The 20000-nt window shown below is 45.2% G+C and overlaps 1 protein-coding gene across 2 annotated transcripts in view; it reads right to left on the reverse strand.

Annotated features, from left to right (window-relative positions):
• LOC100009818 (uncharacterized protein KIAA1671) overlaps nt 1–20000 on the reverse strand; it is a 267176-nt gene that overhangs the window by 20473 nt on the left and 226703 nt on the right. For both annotated transcript variants that reach the window (XM_056821576.1, XM_007490054.3), the window contains exon 7: nt 11383–11501. In XM_056821576.1, the coding sequence (XP_056677554.1) occupies nt 11383–11501 (119 nt within the window). The remainder of the gene's footprint in view (nt 1–11382; nt 11502–20000) is intronic.

Raw genomic sequence — 20000 nt, forward strand, 5'->3', positions numbered from 1 at the left:
AAACAGGCAAAAGACAGTCCCTGCTCTTGAGGAGCTTTTAATCTAATGGGACAGACAACATGCAGACAAATCTAAACAAAGCAACTTCTATCCAGGATTACAGGAAATAATAAACAAGAGGGAAGACACTAGAATCAGGAGGGACTGGAGAAACCTTCCAAGGAAGGTGGGATTTTAGGTGGGACTTAAAGGCAGCCAGGGTGGTCAAGAGTCACATCAGAGGAGGGTTAAGGTCAGAGAAAATGCCTGGAGATCAGAGATGGGATTTTTTCACAGGACAGTTAGGAGGCAAATGCCATTTGGATCAAAGAATATGTGTTGGGAAGTGAAGTGTAAAAACATTAGAAATGTAAAAGGAGGATATGATGAAGGGCTCTGAATGTCAACAGATGATTGTATATTTATCTTGAAGGCTATAGAGAGTCATTGGAGTTTATTGAGTGGGGTATGGAAAAGGGAGAGGGGACATGGCAGGAATGTCAGTCCCAGGGACCAGGAAGGTCAGTGGCTGAATGGAGGATGGACTGGAGTAGGGAGAGACTTGAGGCAGGCAAACCCCCAGCAGCTACTGTGATAAGGAAATCACCTTAAAAGACTGATATAGATTTATTTAAGGTCACCAAGGAATTCAGCTATGTAATTCCTAAATGAAACACTCAAGTCAGCTGCCAATTTTTATGGTGTTTTAATTACAAACAGGAGGAAGAAAGTATTAGAAGGAGAGAAAGAGAGAGGGAAAGGGGAGAGAAGGGCTTAAATACCCACTCTGCTTAGGCTGAGCCAAAGCGGGCCCAAGGCCCTGGATAGGCAAAGAAAGAGATCAGTCCCTATCACTCATGTGACCAAAATGGAGAAACAGTCTGTGGTCTCCTCCACTCCAAGCACCAGGTTCCAACAACCTCTCCCTCCTCACAGGAAGTCACGAGAATTCCTGAGCTGTCCTCTACCTCCCCTCCTCTGTCTCACATGTGCCAATGGTGGCTCTAGTTTGACCTAGGATGGCCCAGAGGTCTATCCTTTTTGCACATGTCTGTTGAAGGCCATATTCTCAAATAATTAAATCTTGAGTTTTGCTGCAGCCCTTCCTAATCTTGTTACCCTGAGTAGGGTGGAGATTGTAGTTTCCAAAACCTGATTCTATTATTCCAAGTATCTCTACTGTTATTGATCAGGAAATAGCTAAATCCTATCTTCTAAAGAATGGTGTGAATAGGGTTGAGTAGTTTTGAAATTCACACTACTCAAATAGTCCAGGTGGGAGATGTTGGGGAGAGTTGAATGAGGATGGTGGCAGTGACAAAGGAGAGGAGGAGATATTTTGGAGTGATGCAGCAAAGGTGAAAACAACCAGAGATACCACAAAGGTAAACTGACCAGAGGTGTTGCAAAGGTAAAATCAACCAGAGATGCCAATTAAGGTGAAACTGACCAGAGATGAGGCAAAGGTAAAATTGACTAGAGATGCTGCAAAGGTAAAATCTACCTGAGAGGCTTTAAGGGTAACTAGACCAGAGAAGTTGAAAAAGAGAAAATCAGCACAGATGCAGACAAGTGAAATCACCAGTTATGCCACAAAGGTGAAATTGACCAGAGATGAGGCAAAGGTGAAATCAATCAGAGATGCCACTTAAGGTGAAACTGACTAGAGATGTTGCAGAGGTAAAATTATACCTGAGAGGTTTTAAGGGTAACATAGACCAGAGAAGCTGAAAAAGAGAAATTCAACACAGATGCATAAAGGTGAAATCACTAGCTATGCCACAAAGGTGAAATTGACCAGAGAAGCTGAAAAGGTGAAACTGGGCAGAAATGCTGCAAAGGTGACATCCATAGGCCTTAGCATCAGTTTGGATATGGGGATGCCAGAGAATGAGGGCAACTCCAGGTCAATGGCCAGGAGACTGTTGCACAGGGCAGGGGTTACAGTATTAAATCAAGCCCCAAACCATCACACAATATGTAGTTTGGGATGTGAACCCAGGTGTTCCTGACTTCAAGCCCACTGCCCTATTCCCTACAGGATGCTGCCTCACAGGACTTCTAGTTATGCTGACTTTCTTCCCTGTCCCTGAAAAGGGCCATGAGCACAGGTTGCATCCTCCCACTGTGGGAACTAGGCTTATATCCAAAGAGGAAATAGAATGGGTGGGTAGGAGTTCTAAAGAGAGGGATTCTCACTTGGTATTAAAAAAACAAAGAAAAACTTTCTAATAATCAAGGTTGCTGAAAAGCAAAATGAGTTGATTTTTGAGGGATATCTAGGATGGTGAAAGACCTTGAATTGATGGCAGAGGAAGGCTGCTTAAAGGATTTGGGGATATTTCACCAGGAGGAGAATATCTGAAGAGGAGTTCTCTTGGTCCCTGAGGAAAGAATTGGGAGCAATGGGGGGAATGGGTTAGAAAGGGCCAACTGAGGCTTGATATCAGGAATTGCTTCCTAATAATGAGAACTGCCCTAAAGGGGTTAGGGCCATTTTGGCAATCAAAAACTCTTCCTCCCTGGAAGTCTTTAATCAGGAAACTGGATTGCTTACTTGTTGGGGATGCCAAAGGATTCCTGTTCAAATCTGAGTTCCACCACATGCCCTCTGAGGCTCTTCCCAACCTGATTTCATCAGGTGGCCTTTCAGCCCCTCTGCCCATTTCTTCCCTAAACCCCTTTTCCCTACCCAGGAAGCCCCAGGCAGAAAGGATCCCACGCATCTCTCCTTGCCAAAGGTCCTCCCACCAAGAGTGGAGAGGATTGGGAAGTCTGGCAGAGAGCTGCTACAAACCTGTTTCATGAGCTAACCTGGTGAACTTGGGCTAATGCCCGTTAATAAGGAAATGCCAAGAGCACATTCATCAGATGAATTAGTTCTAATTTGAAGGTTTCGTCGTTTATGGGAGGCATAAATGGTGCAGGAGATCGAGAACTGGCTCCAGAGCCAAGAAGGCTAACGTTTGAGTCTTGCCTCTGACTCACACTGGCTGTGGGACCTGGACAATGTCTCAGGGATCTTCTAGCACCCTAAGAGTGTGCCAGGCCATATTGGTGAAAGGAGGTCCTTCACCCGGGTTTGTATCTCTATACTAGCTGTGTGCTTTCATTAATGCAAGGACCGCCAAGGGGAAGAAACTCCAGAGTCTTAGAGAAGGGGGGGGGCACAAGAAAGTTGAGGGGCTAACTCAGGGTCACAGAGGACTGTTCATCAGAGGCAGGCCTTGCGCCAGGGTCTTCCTGGCTCTGAGCTAATCACTCTTTCTCCATTTGCCAGGATGCCATCACTTATTAAATCAATAATGTTTGTAAATCACTTACTGACTGTGAATCTTAAAATTTCTCAGACTTGTGAATTCTCAGACTCTACCTTAGAACATTTGGTTAAGGCTATTCCCCATTTTAAACAATGAAGGGACTTAGTCAGGAATGTGAGAACTCTAACATTATTCCACCCATACTTAAGCATACTTTAGGGGAAGATAAAGTTGTAAACTCCTTACTGAACAATGAAAAAGTACTTAACCCATACTTATAGGGAGGCAAAAGCCCTTAAGCTAAGTCTATTTTTAGATTTAACACAAAAAGGTGCTAAGTACCTATGAAGATCAAATTAATCACTAAAAGGTCAGGCAACTTGCAAACTTGCAAGGGGCAAAGAGGCGTGAACTTACTCAGAAGTTTTAGTCTACCCAGAGAAGTTGAGAACTAAAGAAGGTATGAATTAAGAATGGTGAGTCCTGTGAAAATGTCTACTGTGATTTGTAGATGTGAGAACTTAGGGAAGGTGACATAGGAGAAAATTCTCTTTAAAAGGAGGTCAGAAAGACCTCTAAAGGAGTCAGCTTGCCAAAACTGAATTGGAGGGCTCGGTGGCTGAACTTAGTTGAGCTGAGGAGCTGAACTGGTGGGTCTTTCTGAACACTAGAATCTTGCTTGGGACAAATCTTGTGGTGAGTGGATTAAAGACTGACTGATCTCTCTCTTAAGGCTTAAGCCTAGGCTGGCCTAGCCCTTTTCTCATCATTTCCTCTTACTCTCTTTTCTCCCTTTCATTAATTCCTTAATTTGTATTAATTAAAATCTCTATAAAACCCAGCTGACTTGGGCATATTTAATATTTGGGAATTTTTCCCATGGTGACCACTATATTTTTTTATTTGAAACCATATTTTCAGGGTCACAGTTTAAGGCAATCACTCTTTTATCTGTAACAGTTTATGCCAACCACTCTTTTAACTGTTACACTGACAAGGAATTGCTAGGTAGCACAGTGGCTAGGGAATCAAGTCTGGAGTCAGGAAAACTCATCTTCTCAAATTCAAATCCAGCCTCAGACACTTACTAGCTGTGTGACCCTCGGCAAGTCCTTCCACACTGTTTACCTCAGTTTCCTCATCTGGTAAATGAGCTGAAGAAGGAAATGGTCAACCACTCCAATCTCTTTGCCAAGAAAATCCCCAAATAGGGTCATGAAGAGTCAGACATGACTAAAATGACTGAGCAACAAGATAAATAAGGATCATAAATCACTGCACTACACAGGGCACAGGAGAAATGCCCAAAAGGGGCCAGACTTGTTCAGCTGAGGCCCAGGAAGCAGCTGTAGAGGATTTAAACTTGATATACAATGAGAACTGCCCATGAGAGCAGGGAGCTCTTTCAGAAGGAACCTTCTTTTCCCAACCTGGAGGTCTTCAGCATAGGCTGAAGCCCCATTTGGCAGGGATGTCATCGAAGGGATTCCCATGCAAGTTTGGTTTTAGACTGGTGGCCTCTAAGGTCCTGGCCAAGACTGAGATTCTGTGACTCTAACCATCTCCGGTCTCCATGTCTTTGCTCGGTTCATCCCCCTAGTCCTATAACACACTCCCTCTTACAATGATGGGAGCTACCTGAGAATGGAGTGAGGCCAAAGAGAAAAGGATCTGGGCAAGTAGACAGACTGAGCACTAAAATAAACAACAGAAGTCCATTAATTGAGGCCTGCTAGGTGGCCCTGGGTATCAAAAACTGGGCCTGGAGTTAGGAAGCCACCCTTCAAATCCTGGAATATTTACTAGCTGTGTGACCCTAGGCAAGTCACTTCACTTCCCCTCTGCTTGCTTCTGCTTCCCCAACTAAAAAATGTGGATAATAATAGCACCTGCCTCCCTGGGAAATACTGTCTCCAAATAAGATCAGATTTGTAAAAGCACTTTGTAAACCTTAAAGCCATAGTTTATTAAAGTTATATTTGTTAAATGTATTATAATATGGTTATATATTAAATAACATATTTATTAAACATTTTATTAGTTATGAATTACTAATAATAACACATTGTTGTTATTAGTCATGAAAAGTTCATAGAATTTTGAGCTCGGTGGTGGTGGTGGTAGTAGTAGTAGTAGTAATAGTAATAGTAGCAGCAGCAGCAGCAGCAGTAGTAACTATTATTATAATGGCTACATAAACTACATAACCTTGGGCAGCTGCTTATTTTCTCTGGGGACTTCAAGTCTCCCCATTCCCCTGGAAAATGAGAGAGGGGGACTTCAGGGGCACCAAGGCTTCCTCCACTCCCCAAAGCATGTTAGTCCATGGATTAAAGGTCCTCTCAGCTCTGACACTCTCAGTTCTAACATGCCCCTCACCATCTCTAGCTTTTACATTGCCTGTTCTAGGCTCCCTCCTAGCTCTGACATTCCTTGTTCTAAGAGTCTTCCCAGCTCTGATACCCCCTGTTCTAGGCTCCCTCCCAGCTCTGACACTCTCTGTTCTAAGAATCCTCCCAGCTCTGACACACCCTGTTCTAAGGCTCCTCCCAACTCGGACACTCCCTGTTCTAAGCCTCCTCCCAGCTCTGACAGTCCCTGTTCTAAGCCTCCTCCCAGCTCTGACAGTCCCTGTTCTAAGCCTCCTCCCAGCTCTGACAGTCCCTGTTCTAAGCCTCCTCCCAACTCGGACACTCCCTGTTCTAAGCCTCCTCCCAGCTCTGACAGTCCCTGTTCTAAGGACTCTCCCAGCTCTGACATTCCCTGTTCTAAACCTCCTCCCAGCTCTGACAGTCCCTGTTCTAAGCCTCCTTCCAGCTCTGACAGTCCCTGTTCTAAGCCCCTTCCCAGCTCTGACATTCCCTGTTCTAAGAATCCTCCCAGCTCTGACACTCCCTGTTCTAGGCTCCCTCCCAGCTCTGACATTCCCTGTTCTAAGAATCCTCCCAGCTCTGACATTCCCTGTTCTAAGAATCCTCCCAGCTCTGACATTCCCTGTTCTAAGAATCCTCCCAGCTCTGACAGTCCCTGTTCTAAGAATCCTCCCAGCTCTGACATTCCCTGTTCTAAGAATCCTCCCAGCTCTGACATTCCCTGTTCTAAGAATCCTCCCAGCTCTGACATTCCCTGTTCTAAGAATCCTCCCAACTCTGACATTCCCTGTTCTAAGAATCCTCCCAACTCTGACACACCCTGTTCTAGGCTCCTGCCCAGTCCTACATCCTATTTTATAAGGTCCTTCCTAGTTCTAGCACTCTCTGTTCCTAAGGTCTTCATTCACATCACTGGCATTTCATGGTCTAAAGTTCCTCCCAGTTTTGATATTTTATGATTTTATTCCTGGAAAATCCAGTGGATCAGGAATACAAGTGGGGCAGTTTATCAACAAGCCTTCCTTGAAAAATAACTGTTCCCCTATTCTGCATACAAAATCCCACTCAGCTCTAGCCTTAGAAATTCAAAATATTTAATTTCACTCTAATTCTTGAACTGAAACAATTCAAGACCAACGTCAGGACAAGTGTTACTCTGAAGTCAGTAGATGGCGCTAGACCACAGCAATACCTAACAAAGAGGCTCTCAACCCTGTCAATTGTAGTCCATGCTCTATCTCGATTAGACACCAGGGGGAGCTGTTTCCAAAGAACACTAACCAGGGTTTGTTGACCAATTTTAAACACCCTAAACCTGCAGCCTCTTCAATCTAACCATGGGGCTCTCTGATTCAAGAAGCAACTTGGCTACCCCTGGCCTAAGAGCTCAAATACACATTTCTTTGTTGGGCCTTTAAAGCTGGCTTTTGATCTTAATCCACATACAACTTTTCTTTTCTTTTCTTTTCTTTTCTTTTCTTTTCTTTTCTTTTCTTTTCTTTTCTTTTCTTTTCTTTTCTTTTCTTTTCTTTTCTTTTCTTTTCTTTTCTTTTCTTTCCTTTTCTTTCCTTTCCTTTCCTTTCCTTTTCTCTTCTCTTCCTTTCCTTTCTTTTCCTGCCCTTTCTTTCCTTCTCCTTCCCTTTCCCCTTCCCTTTCTCGTTCTTTCCTTCCTAAAACCCTAATCTTTTATTTTATTATCACTTCTAAGACAGAAAAAAAAGGCAAAGGCTAAGAAATTGGGATTAAGTGATTTGTCCAGGGTCACATTTAGCTAGGGAGTGTTTGGGACCATATTTGAACCCAGGACCTCCTATCTCCAAGCCTGACACTATCCTCTGAGCCAGCTAGCTGCCCCTATACACACATTCCTTTCTAGTTAAACCAGTCAGCTTATTTGCTCCTTCTACAGACTATCCCATCTCCAGTCTCCATTCCTTTGCTCAGGCCATCCCCTATCCCTGTAACTCACTCCCTTTTCCTCCACATCACAAAATTCCAAGCTTCCTTCAAAGATCAAGCTCCAGGGCTACTTCCTACAAGTCCAACCTATTTCTGCCCAGGTGTCAGTTCATTCCCCCCAAAGTTACTGTGCAGACATTTTGCATTTAATTTTGTACGTCTATACTGTTTCACATCCTGTTTCTACCCCTAGATTATTTCATTTCTGTCTTTGCATTTTTTGTGACCTAGTACTTGGCCAGGAACATATTTGGTGCTTAATAAATGCTCCCTGAATTGGATTAAGAGGAGAATGCTGACAGGAGCTAGCCCAGTGAGTGATGAAGATTGAGTCATGGATGACCTTAAGGAGAAATTATTTAAATTCTTGGTTACATTAAGAGGCTGGGCTAGAAACAGCTAGATGGCTCAGTGGATAGAGAGCCAAGCCTGGAGTCTGATTTGGCCTCAGATACTTCCTAGCTGTGTGACCCTAGGCAAGTCACCTAACCCTGATTACCTTAGTACTTACCATCCTGTCTTAGGAAAGAAAGAGAGAAGGAAAGAATAAAGGTAAGAAAGAGAGGGAGGGAGGAAGGAAGATAAGACACTTCACCTCCCACTCCAGCAATCTGCACTGGTTTTGCCTCTTCGCCTGGAACTCTGTACCTCATCATCTCCCCTTCCTGGCTCCACCATCTCAAGAAGTCTTTCCCCAGTCCTCCTTAATTATAATGTCTTCCCCCTAAGACTCCCTAATTGATCCTCTCTGTATCTTGCTGGTATGGGGCTGCTGTCACATTGTCTCCTCTATTAGACTGTGCTTCTAAAGACCAAGGACTCTTTGTCTTTCTTTGTATCCCCAGCCCTTAGCACAGTGCCTGACTCCCAGTCATCTCCTCCAATCCTTTCATTGCACAGAGGAAGAAACTGCTCCCTGAAAGGTCTGGCCTTTCCAATGTAGTCAGTAACAAACAGAAGCTCATGACAGCTGGCCAAAGGCTCTGGCTGGGGAGATCACGTAAGGGTACAAGGAGTGGCTTTACACAAAATCCACAGAGACCGAGACTCCTCCACGGACACGGATCGTGCCTGGGATCTCTACTGGACGGCCGTGCCCATCACAGATGGTCGGCACTGTCTGCACAGCACCAAGGGGCAAAAGGAAACTTTGGCTTGGTGGAGGAAGTGTGGGCTGAACCTTCAAATCTGAGCTCTTGTAAGAAGCCTTGGATTGAAGCCATATGTGTAACCAAGAGACCTCCAAAGCTCTCCCTGCTCATGCCTCAACAAAACCTCACCCACCCTTGTTACACTTAAGATCTGTATCCCAACACCCTCCGGGGGTTTTCTGCAGATCTACTTCTCATTCTCTGAAGAGGAAGGGGCCGTATTGGCACTCACTGAGTCACGTACTCTCCCCATGGGAGCTCTAGGGGAGGTGATCCTCTCCATTACCCATCCAGGATCAATCAACTCAATTTGGACAATAAATAGGTCAACAGGGATCAGCCAGCTGGGGTCCCAAGTGTCCTATCTGCTTAGGTCTTTAACATCAATAGGTCTCTATGGGCTAATTCTTATTAGTCAACCAAGACCAGGCAGAGCACTCAATATATGAAAAACACTGTCCTAGGCACTCTGGGCATAGAACCAAAAAAATGAAGCTTCCATTCTAACGATGGAGACAAAACAAGCAAATAGATATAAAAAAGCCTAAGGAACAAGACAAACTAATAAAGGAAAGAATGAGGGTGCTTGGCCAAAAGACGGTGGAAATCAAAATGATATTCCTCCTATGTGTGACATCTCTTGCTCTAAGGTCCTTCCTATCTCTGACGTTTTGTTTGTTAGCTTCTCCCTACTCTGACATTTGATATTCTAAGACATCTTCCCTCAGACATCCCCTGTTCTAAGCCCCCTCCCGGCTCTGTTCTAAGGCCATTCCTACCTCCAACATTCTCTGTTCTAAGCCCCCTCCCAGCTCTGATCTTCTCTGTTCTAAGGCTATTCCTAGCTCCAACATTCTCTGATCTAAGCCCCCTCCCAGCTCTGATCTTCTCTGTTCTAAGGCCATTCCTAGCTCCAACATTCTCTGTTCTAAGCCCCCTCCAAGCTCTGATCTTCTCTGTTCTAAGGCCATTCCTAGATCCAACATTCTCTGTTCTAAGCCCCCTCCCAGCTCTGATCTTCTCTGTTCTAAGGCCATTCCTAGCTCCAACATTCTCTGTTCTAAGCCCCCTCCCAGCTCTGATCTTCTCTGTTCTAAGGCCATTCCTAGCTCCAACATTCTCTGTTCTAAGCCCCCTCCCAGCTCTGATCTTCTCTGTTCTAAGGCTATTCCTAGCTCCAACATTCTCTGATCTAAGCCCCCTCCCAGCTCTGATCTTCTCTGTTCTAAGGCCATTCCTAGCTCCAACATTCTCTGTTCTAAGCCCCCTCCAAGCTCTGATCTTCTCTGTTCTAAGCCCCCTTCTGGCTGCCTCTTCTGTGAGTCTGACTCCACCTCTGACCCTTCCTGTGCTCCTTGTAATACCAGTGGCAGCTGTCCAGCACAAGCCCCGAGGCTGGGAGCCATGTCCATCCCGGGGTGCCTCCATGTGTCAGTGAGCACACAACAGATAATGAGGCCTCCCCCTGCCTGACAGTCAAGCTGCAGCTCCAGGATTTCACAGCCAGGCTGAGAGTTTCCTAAAAGATCCGCTTTTCATGCAGGATCTCGGAAGCCCCGGAGCCTGGCCCCCTGGGCCCTGGGCTTTCCTGCTGCTCCTCACGGGGCCGGGCCCCCCAGGGGCTGCCTCCCACTCCTGCTTGCTATTTTAGGAAGTGTTTCCCCCCGTGGCTAGAGCAGGCCTGCAGCCCTCCTTGGTGGCGGTGAGTATGATAGACAGTTGTGACAGCTCACTCGAGAGGAACACGGCTCAGTGCTCATTCCTGTCTGTCGTTACAGGAAAAAAATCCAGTTGCTAAGAGGGAGCTACGAGTCACAGGTGCAATGACTGGTTATTTCCAGGCCAGTTGGGTTCAGTGTATAAAGAAGAGGACTCTGCTTAGCGGGAGACCCTCTGATCAAGGAGGCATTCACAGCCTCCGCACAGTGCCTGGCACATAGTACGGCTTAATACGTGTTTGTTGGGGGAACAACTGGATGACTCAGTGGATTGAGAGCCAGGCCTAGAGACGGGAGGTCCTGGGTTCAAATCTGGCCTCAGATACTTCCTAGCTGTGTGACCCTGGGCAAGTCACTTAACCCCATTGCCTAGCCCTGATCGCTTCTCTCCTTTAGACTCACTACACAGTATTAATTCTAAGACAGAAAGTGAGGGATTGAAAAAATAAAAAAAACAAGTGTTTGTTGACTGATTAATTCACAGGCCCCACTATTTTTGTACCTGCCATCTTTCCCGTGAGAATATAAACTCCCTGAGGGCAGGGACGACTTCAATTCTGTCTTTAGATCCCTAAAGCCTTGCACAGCTGTTAGTTCTTTAGTCGCTTTTCAGTCATATCCACCTCTATGACCCCATTTGAGGTTTACATGCCAAAGATCCTGGAGTGATTTGCCATTTTCTTCTCCAGCTCATTTGACAGATGAGGAAACTGAGGCCAACAGGGTGAGTCACACAGATAAGAAGTGTCTGAGGATCAATCTGCCTTGCTTCAGGCACAGCATTTGCAACCTAACTGCCTGAGGCTGGATTTGAACCCAGATCTTCCCAATCTGGGGAGCCCAGAGTTTGAGAGGCCTGACTCTGACCCAGACAAGTTACTCTCCAGTGTGGGCCTAGGGCTGAACACCGTCTGTCCAAAAAGGGAACTTGGCCACATCTTACCTCTCCCCACTCTGCCGGGGATCGTTCCAAGTGCCATACTGGCTGTCGTTCTCCTGCACTAGGGTGTCTGTATCCTTGGCCTCTGGAGGCTGCCTTGCAAAACACTGTTTGAGTTGATCCTACAGAGACAAAAAGGCGACAAATGGCATCAGGGAGAGAAGCGAACCCAAGACCCCCACCCTGAGCTGTGCAGCCCAGGCCCATCAGCTCATCACTCTCAAGGGCCAAATGCAAGGAGATGATGTTCTCTCCTTAGGGAGGAAGGACAAGTCCAGACCTCGGTTTCCTCATCTGTAAAGTAAGGAGGCAGAATCAGATAACCTCGGAGGCTCATCACGGCTCTAAAGCAATGCCCCTGCCATCTTATGACTTGATGAGCTCTGGGGTTCAGTCATCTTCAATCATATCTGACTGTTCTTGACCTCATTTGGGGTTTTCTTGGCAAAGATACTGGAGTGGTCAACCATTTCCTTTTCCAATTCACTTTACAGATGAGGAAACTAAAGCAAACAGGGTGAAGTGACTTACCTAGAATCATATAGCTAGGACGTGTCTGAAGCTAGATTTGAACTCAGATCATCCTGATTCCAGATCTAGCATTCTATCCACTGTAGTACCTAGTTGTCATGGCATTTTCTAAATCAAAATGTCTGTCTGAACCATAAATATTTAAGGGCCAACTCGACTTCCTCCAACTCCCTCACCTCCTAGCCCTTACTGCTCCTCTTCTCCAGGAAGCCCATCTTACAGGGATCTCTCCCTCTTAACTTCCAGACCTGTTCTTCAGATGTATCATTCATGGGACAGAAGAAAGGAGAGCCTCTGGCATGTTGGATGGTGAACTTTTCAAAGGGTATGGAAGGGTCGCACAGCATGGGCAGGGCATGGATGGATGGATAAATGGATGGATGAATGGTGAATGGATGGATAAATACATGGATGAGTAGATGGATAAACTGATAAATGGATGGGTGGATGGATAGATAAATGGATGGAAAGATTTATATATGGATAAATAAATGGATGAATGGTGAATGGATGGATAAATACATAGATGGGTAGATGGATAAACTGATAAATGGATGGATGGATGGATGGATAAATTTATATGAATAGATGGATGAATTGATAAAAGCATGAATGGATAAATGGATGGATGAATGGTGAATGGATGGATAAATACATGGATGGGTAGATGGATGAACTGACAAATGGATAGGTGGATGGATAGATAAATGAATGGATAAATTTATAAATGAATAGATGGATGAATTGATAAAAGCATGAATGGATAAATAGATAGATGAATGGTGAATGGATGGATAAATACATGGATGGGTAGATGGATGAACTGACAAATGGATAGGTGGATGGATGAATAAATGGATGGAAAGATTTATATATGGATAAATAAATGGATGAATGGTGAATGGATGGATAAATACATAGATGGGTAGATGGATAAACTGATAAATGGATGGATGGATGGATGGATGGATAAATTTATATGAATAGATGGATGAATTGATAAAAGCATGAATGGATAAATGGATGGATAAATGGTGAATGGATGGATAAATACATGGATGGGTAGATGGATGAACTGACAAATGGATAGGTGGATGGATAGATAAATGAATGGATAAATTTATAAATGAATAGATGGATGAATTGATAAAAGCATGAATGGATAAATAGATAGATGAATGGTGAATGGATGGATAAATACATGGATGGGTAGATGGATGAACTGACAAATGGATAGGTGGATGGATGAATAAATGGATGGAAAGATTTATATATGGATAAATAAATGGATGAATGGTGAATGGATGGATAAATACATAGATGGGTAGATGGATAAACTGATAAATGGATGGGTGGATAAATTTATAAATGAATAGATGGATGAATTGATAAAAGCATGAATGGATAAATGGATGGATGAATGGTGAATGGGTGGATAAATACATGGATGGGTAGATGGATGAACTGATAAATAGATAGGTGGATGGATGAATAAGTGGATGAATAGATTTATATATGGATAAATAAATGGATGAATGGTGAATAGATGGATAGATGAATTGATAAAAGTAAGGGTGAATGGATGGATGGATGGATGGATGGATGGATGGATAAATACATGGACAGGTAAGCAGATAGCTGGATAAATAGATGAATAGGGAGATGGATGGATGGATGGATGGATGGATAAATGGATGAATGGGAGGATAAATCACTAGATGGATAGGTTATGACCCATACCACCAAAAAGAACTCCTAAGCCAATGAGGCCACAGATACATTAGAGAGTGCTTGAGTCACTCACATTTTATGACAGTCTCATCATGTCACCTAACACAACTTCGCTTTTAATTCATGTTATCTTTCCACCTAATTATTCTAATAAGTTCCTTGAAGACAAGAGTCATGTCTTACACGGATATTCCCGGAGCATGTCTTACTCAATCTGTGATGACAAAGTAGATGCTAGATAAATATTATTTTAAAGGCAGGAACTGCCTTTGCTTTTATATTTATATCGCTAACATTTAGCACAATGTTTGGCATGCAATAAATGATATTTCATTCATTTGTTCCTTCCTTCATTCATTCGCTCCCTGCAGTTCTCCCTCCTCTCAAATGTTCGGCCTGTCCCCAGCAGCCCTTCTGCTAACCGGGCCCTGTTCTGCATCTTTGCTGAATCCATTTCTGTTTGAAGAAACTGCTGTCCATGTGTTTGCATGCCCAATGAGGTCAGCATCGGTCCGGCTGATGCAGAAAATACAGTGATCACAACTCTCCTGGGTAGATACACAAGCTGGCTTTCAGCTCTACCTCCTCATTTGGGTCAGTCCTTCTTCCAACTGTTCATCTCTAATCAGCCAGCCCATGAGCCAATATTCTCCCCAGTTACCTGCAGTGCAGAGGGCATGCCTGCTGGTAACCCCACTGTACTGTTGATCCCTATTTTAGGAACTTTTTCATCCTTGGAAAGTTAACATCATTTCCCTCTCTCAGCTTTCCATTCCAATCAAAGCCTGACACAGAGGATTCCATCTCCCCACTATGCACTTTTGCCCAGGCTGTGCCCCTCCACCTGGAGAGCTCTCCTTCCCCAGCTTCCTTCAAAGCAGAACTAAGCAGAAATCTTCCCTGATTCCCAGCCCTCTCTCCTTGACATCTCTTCGCTTTATTTAATGACTGTCCCTATTTGCCCAATTTATTTTGCTTCAGTAGAATGTAACGATGTCCTCTGACAAATTTTCTATTTCTACAAATTCTATCCCAAATGTAATCACAAAATTATATTCAGTAGAATGCAAAACTCCTTGAAGGCAGGGGCTGTCTCACTTTTATCTCCGTACAAACCTCAGTGTTTGCACATCATCAGGGCTTAATCAATAAATGTTTGTGGACCTAAACTGAAACAGACCTAAATGCCAGGTCACAAGCTAACGAGAGCTCTTGACAAAATTCTACTAATATCTCAGGGATGGAAGGACTTGTCAATCAGGGCAGAGAACTGGCTCTGACCCGTAAGTAGATGGGTGACCTTGGACAAGTCATATAGCATATCCATTTCTTCATTTAAAGAGAAAGAGAGGAGAAAGGAAGAAAGGAGAGAGAAAAAGGGAGATGAAGAAGAAAAGAAGAGAGAGAAAGAATACAGAGAATAGTAGGAAGGGGGAAGAGGATAAGAAGGAGAAAAGGAGAAGAAGGACAGATGGGAATGAAGAAGAGCCAGGGCAGGGAGAAAGGAAGAGAGAGAAGAAGAGCCAAGGTATGGCGAGCAGAGCAGAGTCCTGGAATTTCATCTCCATCTTCACAGGCTCATAGACCTGAGATGGAATAGATTTTGGAGACCAACTGCTTCATCCCTTCCATTTTACAGATAAAGAAACAGAGGCCCAGAGGTAAAGGGGTTTGCCCAAAGCCCAAAGTAGTAAATGATAGAATGGAGACTCAAGCTCAAGGCCTCCAGCTCCAAACGCCCAGCTTTCTTGGATTCAGGAGCTCATTATGCCACATCCTGTAACGCTAGGATGAGTCAGTGACAACATCTTGCCCCCTGGTCTCTTCAATGCCAAGTCTCCCAGGATCTCCCAGGGTTATGAAGGAGAGAGCACTCTGTGAGCCTTCAAAGCCCACATAACAGTCTGCTAAGACTGATTATTCTTACTGATGGGAAAAGAGCTTGAAAAGGCCAGAGGTCTGCACTGCTCCATGTTCAAGAAGCTAGCTCGGGCTCTGGGATCCCCCAAACCACTGATCTAAACCCTGAAAATGCCCCGAGTCTCCCCAAAAGCCAGACTTTGACCAAGTCTGGCAAGGAAGTGGGGGCACTTTGGCTCAAAGGCGGAATTCCCCTGCTGCAGCCAAATCCCAGGGGATGGTTCCCTTTAGCACATGGTATAACTTAATTCACACAAGGAACTAATGTGGGAGTGGGTAGGGGGGATAGGGAAGGGAGAAGTTACCAGATGCTTTCTCTCACTCTGTCTCTCTGCCTCTGTCTTTCCCACTCTCCTTCTCCCTCTCTCTTTCTGCCTCTGTTCTTGTATCTCTGACTCTGACTCTCCCCTCCCTCCCTTTTTCTCATCTCTCTCTCACTCTCTCTCTCCCCATCCTTTCTCTCATCTCTCCCACTCTCCCTGTCTGTCTCTCTCTCCCTCTTCCTCTGTCTGTCTCTCTCTCCCTCTTCCCCCCCCTTCTCTCTTTTCCCACTGTCTCTGTCGCTTTCTCCCTCTGTCTCCATCTCTCTCTCTCTCCTCACCTCTCCCTCTGTCTCTCTCTTTTTGTCTGTCTCCATCTCTCTCTCTCCTCACCTCTCCCTCTGTCTCTCTCTTTTTGTCTGTCTACTTCTCTCTCTCTCTCCACCTCGGTTCAGTACCCTCTCCATGGCTAAGGCAATAGAAGAGGAAATGACCTGAAGGGAATTCATAAGATCAGAGCACCAGAGCTGGAAGGGGCCCCTCAGAGGTCATCTACCCAATGCCCCTGTTTTACAGATGAGAAAACCGAGGCCGAGAGAGGCTGTGCTCAAACTGAGGCCCCACAGGAGGCACGAAGTGTCAGGGCTGGGTTTGGGTGCCAGGAAGGGGCTTCCACTAGCTCCTGGAAATCTTTTCCCACACCCGAGAAAATAAATAAAAGGATGACAGTTGGTTATCAGGCAACATGAAAGAGCAGGAGTTCCCCACCCAGTGAATCATTTCTCTCTAAATGCACAGAACAGATAACAAACTCCACTGGAGGCCAACTTCCTTTCTCCTGGTGGCCCCGGAGCTGGGCAGATTTACTGATCCAGGAGCTTCCTAGGAAGTTGAGGTACCTGATCCCCCATTGCTCAGAGCTCCCCAAATCCAGGTCCTCTGTAGGACCAACATTCTAGCTCTATAACCACAAATATATATAGCCATTATCTAAGACAGAAGAGCAACGACTATGCAAACAAGGGTAAGTGACTCACCCAGGGTCACACAACTAAGACATACCACATTTGAACCCAAGTCTTCCTAATTCCCAGGCCTGAGCTCTATGATCTGTGCCTCAGACAGCCTCTTCTGACAGTCCTCTTAGGGAAGGAAAGGACATTAAAGGACCATTTCCTTTAACCCCTTTACTTAGCAGAGAAGGCACAAGAAGGTCAAGGAGGGGCACTGGAGAGTTAAAACTAGAGTGGTCCTAGGCACACGTCTATGCATCCCTCTTTGGGTGAAGCCTTTGTGTCTTCCCTTTACCGTCTAGACCCTGTGCAGGAATACCACCACTCTTTGGCATTTATCTATCGGTCCTCACTTCTAACAACTCCCTCATGTCCCAAGATGACTAAAACCTGCCTGTGGAGACAGATTTTTGCTCCGCTCCCCACCACCAGTGTCCACTGGGTAAAAATAGCCACGAGCAAACGTCGATCCCTTGTCCTTTCTTCCCCTCTCCTACCAAAGGCATTTGCCCTTCAGTGTAAACAAGTCACTGTGCTCCCTCTCTTGTCCTGAGAGCATCCTTTCCACATCTAACCTGCTGACAAGCTTTCCTGGGATTTATTCTGCTTCCTAAAACAAACTGATCTTATAAGCATCATTTGGATGGGCTCACACACCGAGTGGGCTCAGTTAGCAGCTCTTAGCTTCCAAGAATGGTCCACCTTGCTCCCATTTCACAAATGTGAAAACTGAGGCCTCGAGAGGAAGAACTGACTTGGCCAAGTTCCCATCGGTAGTCAAGAGGCAAAACTGGGATTTCAAACCCAGGTGTAACATCCAGGATTCCAGGCTTCTAAGCCTCACTGGGTTCAGACATGGAATGACTTCAGAGGAGCACAGATTCAGCATCGGCAGGGCATCGGATCCAAATTCTGAATTTTCCACGATGGAGAGGCAGAAGCCCAGAGAGGGAACAAGGTCACCCAGGGGAAAAGTAGCAGAGTCCTGGAATTTGAACCCAGACCCTCAGGGCTCTGGCCACTGCCCCAAGCTTTGGACCCCCCAGCCAGCCCACCCTGGATACCCCTCCACTGGGCATTCCCCAGACGTTAGCCACAACCTGTGGGAAGCATCCAGGGCAAAGTCAGTCCTATATAGAAATGCCATATTGTGTCCCCACCATGGGGCCCCTGTTCCCCACGGGCCTGAGTCATCCATTGAGAAGAGCCCTGGGCTGAAAGGGGATAGATCGAGTACAGACACGTTGGCTCCTCTGGGGATTCATTACCCAAAATGACAGAAATAAACATTCACAGTTTTTCATGAGAGGCGGGTGTTGGGTTACATGTTATTTGTCTTCCTGAAGGGAGCTCTCCACCAGGGAGAAATAGCTCGGGAAGATCTCGTGCTCAGAGCAATCTGGGCTGACTTCTTGGACTGGGCTCGTAAATTTGCTGCACGTAGAGTTACAGCGGTGAGCGCCGGCAGAGACTGATCAATGGACCTCCCTGGAAAAGCCATGCCAAGGGACCCAAGTGCCAACCTTCTGGAGGGCCCCAGACCCTTCTCCAGCAGCATCAAGGCCAAGGGCGGCCAATACCCATCTGCCTGAGGACCAATAGCCCTTGTTTCAATGGGTCCAGATCCCAGCTTCTCCCTTGACCCAGCTACATTTTAGGCAGCTCCCTTAGGAGAACTGACTTCTCAAAACCCTTTTCCCATCAAGGCAAATCTGCCTGAGAGGGTCACTGAGTCACAGTGTGGCCAAGGAATGAATGGAAGCTTAGAAAGTCAGTCAGCCCACTTAGAATTTTGGAAAGTATATGTAGACAATTATTACATGTAACTGGGAAGAGAAAACAGCCTTGAAAAGATTTTCAAACCACTCTTCTGCCTTGGAACCAACACACAGTATTGATTCCAAGATGGAAGGTCAGGGCTTTTATTTTAAAAAATTAAAAAATAAAAATAAAAGTGTTTTCAAGAGAAAAGATGAAACAGAAAAAAATGCAACGTTCAGCTGAACCCTCTTATTTTCCACATTTAAAGCTGATTTTACTTGGAAACAAATGTTTGGGAGCAGGGAGAAGGGCACATCCCAAGTCACCTGAGGCTTGGCATGTGCCTCCCTGGCCAGTCCTGCTCACCAGGTCAGAGAATCCATGCATGTGGCCTGAAGTCGACGGCAGCAGCTATTTTTAAGGCTATTCCCTTCATTTGGAGTGTATTTTCAGGCTTTAGAACAAAGCATTTTGTTCTATTCTTGATGGTATTTTTATAGTGATGTGACATTATTGTGTGTGTGTGTGTGTGTGTGTGTGTGTGTGTGTGTGTGTGTGTGTGTGTGTGGCGGAGGGGTAATTTCTCTTTTGTGACTTTGGTACTAAAGTTACTTATTTATGGTAAGCTACTCTTGAGTCCTCAGTTTCCCCACTATAAAATGAAGGGATTGGACTAGATTTATGTATAAGGTCCTGCCTGCCTCTGACGTTTCCTGTTCTAAAGCTTCTCCTAGCTCTAACATTCTCTGTTGAAGGGCCCTTCCTAGTTCTGACATTCTACAATTGAAGATCTCCCTGGAACTAGACCTGACATTCTGTGTTCTAGGAGCCCTCCCAGCTCTGACATTCCCAGTTCTAAACTTCCTCTTGATTCTGATATTCTGGGTTCTAAGCTCCCTCCCAGCTCTGATATTCTCAGTTCTAAACTTCCTCTTAGTTCTGATATTCTGGGTTCTAAGCTCCCTCCCAGCTCTGACATTCTCTGTTCTAAACTTCCTCTTGGTTCTGATATTCTGGGTTCTAAGCTCCCTCCCAGCTCTGACATTCTCTGTTCTAAACTCCCTCCCAGTTCTGTCATTCTCTGTTCTAAGCTCCCTCCCAGCTCTCACATTCTCTGGTCTAAGTGCCCTCACAGCTCTGACATTCTGGGTTCTAAGCTCTGACATTCAGGTTCTAGGATCCCTTCCAACTTGATATCCTATGTTCTAAGCTCTGTCATTCTGAGTTCTAAGGTTCTTCCCAGATCTGACATTCTCTGTTCTAAGCTTTCTCTCAGCTCTGATATCCTATGCTCGAAGCTTTGACATTTTGGGTTCTAAATTCCATTCCAGCTCTAACATTCTCTATTCTAAGAGCCCTCTCAATGCTGACATCTCCTGTTCTAAGCTCCCTCCTAGCTCTGACA

The sequence above is a fragment of the Monodelphis domestica genome, chromosome 3 (assembly GCF_027887165.1).
Source record: "Monodelphis domestica isolate mMonDom1 chromosome 3, mMonDom1.pri, whole genome shotgun sequence".
NCBI lineage: Eukaryota > Metazoa > Chordata > Mammalia > Didelphimorphia > Didelphidae > Monodelphis > Monodelphis domestica.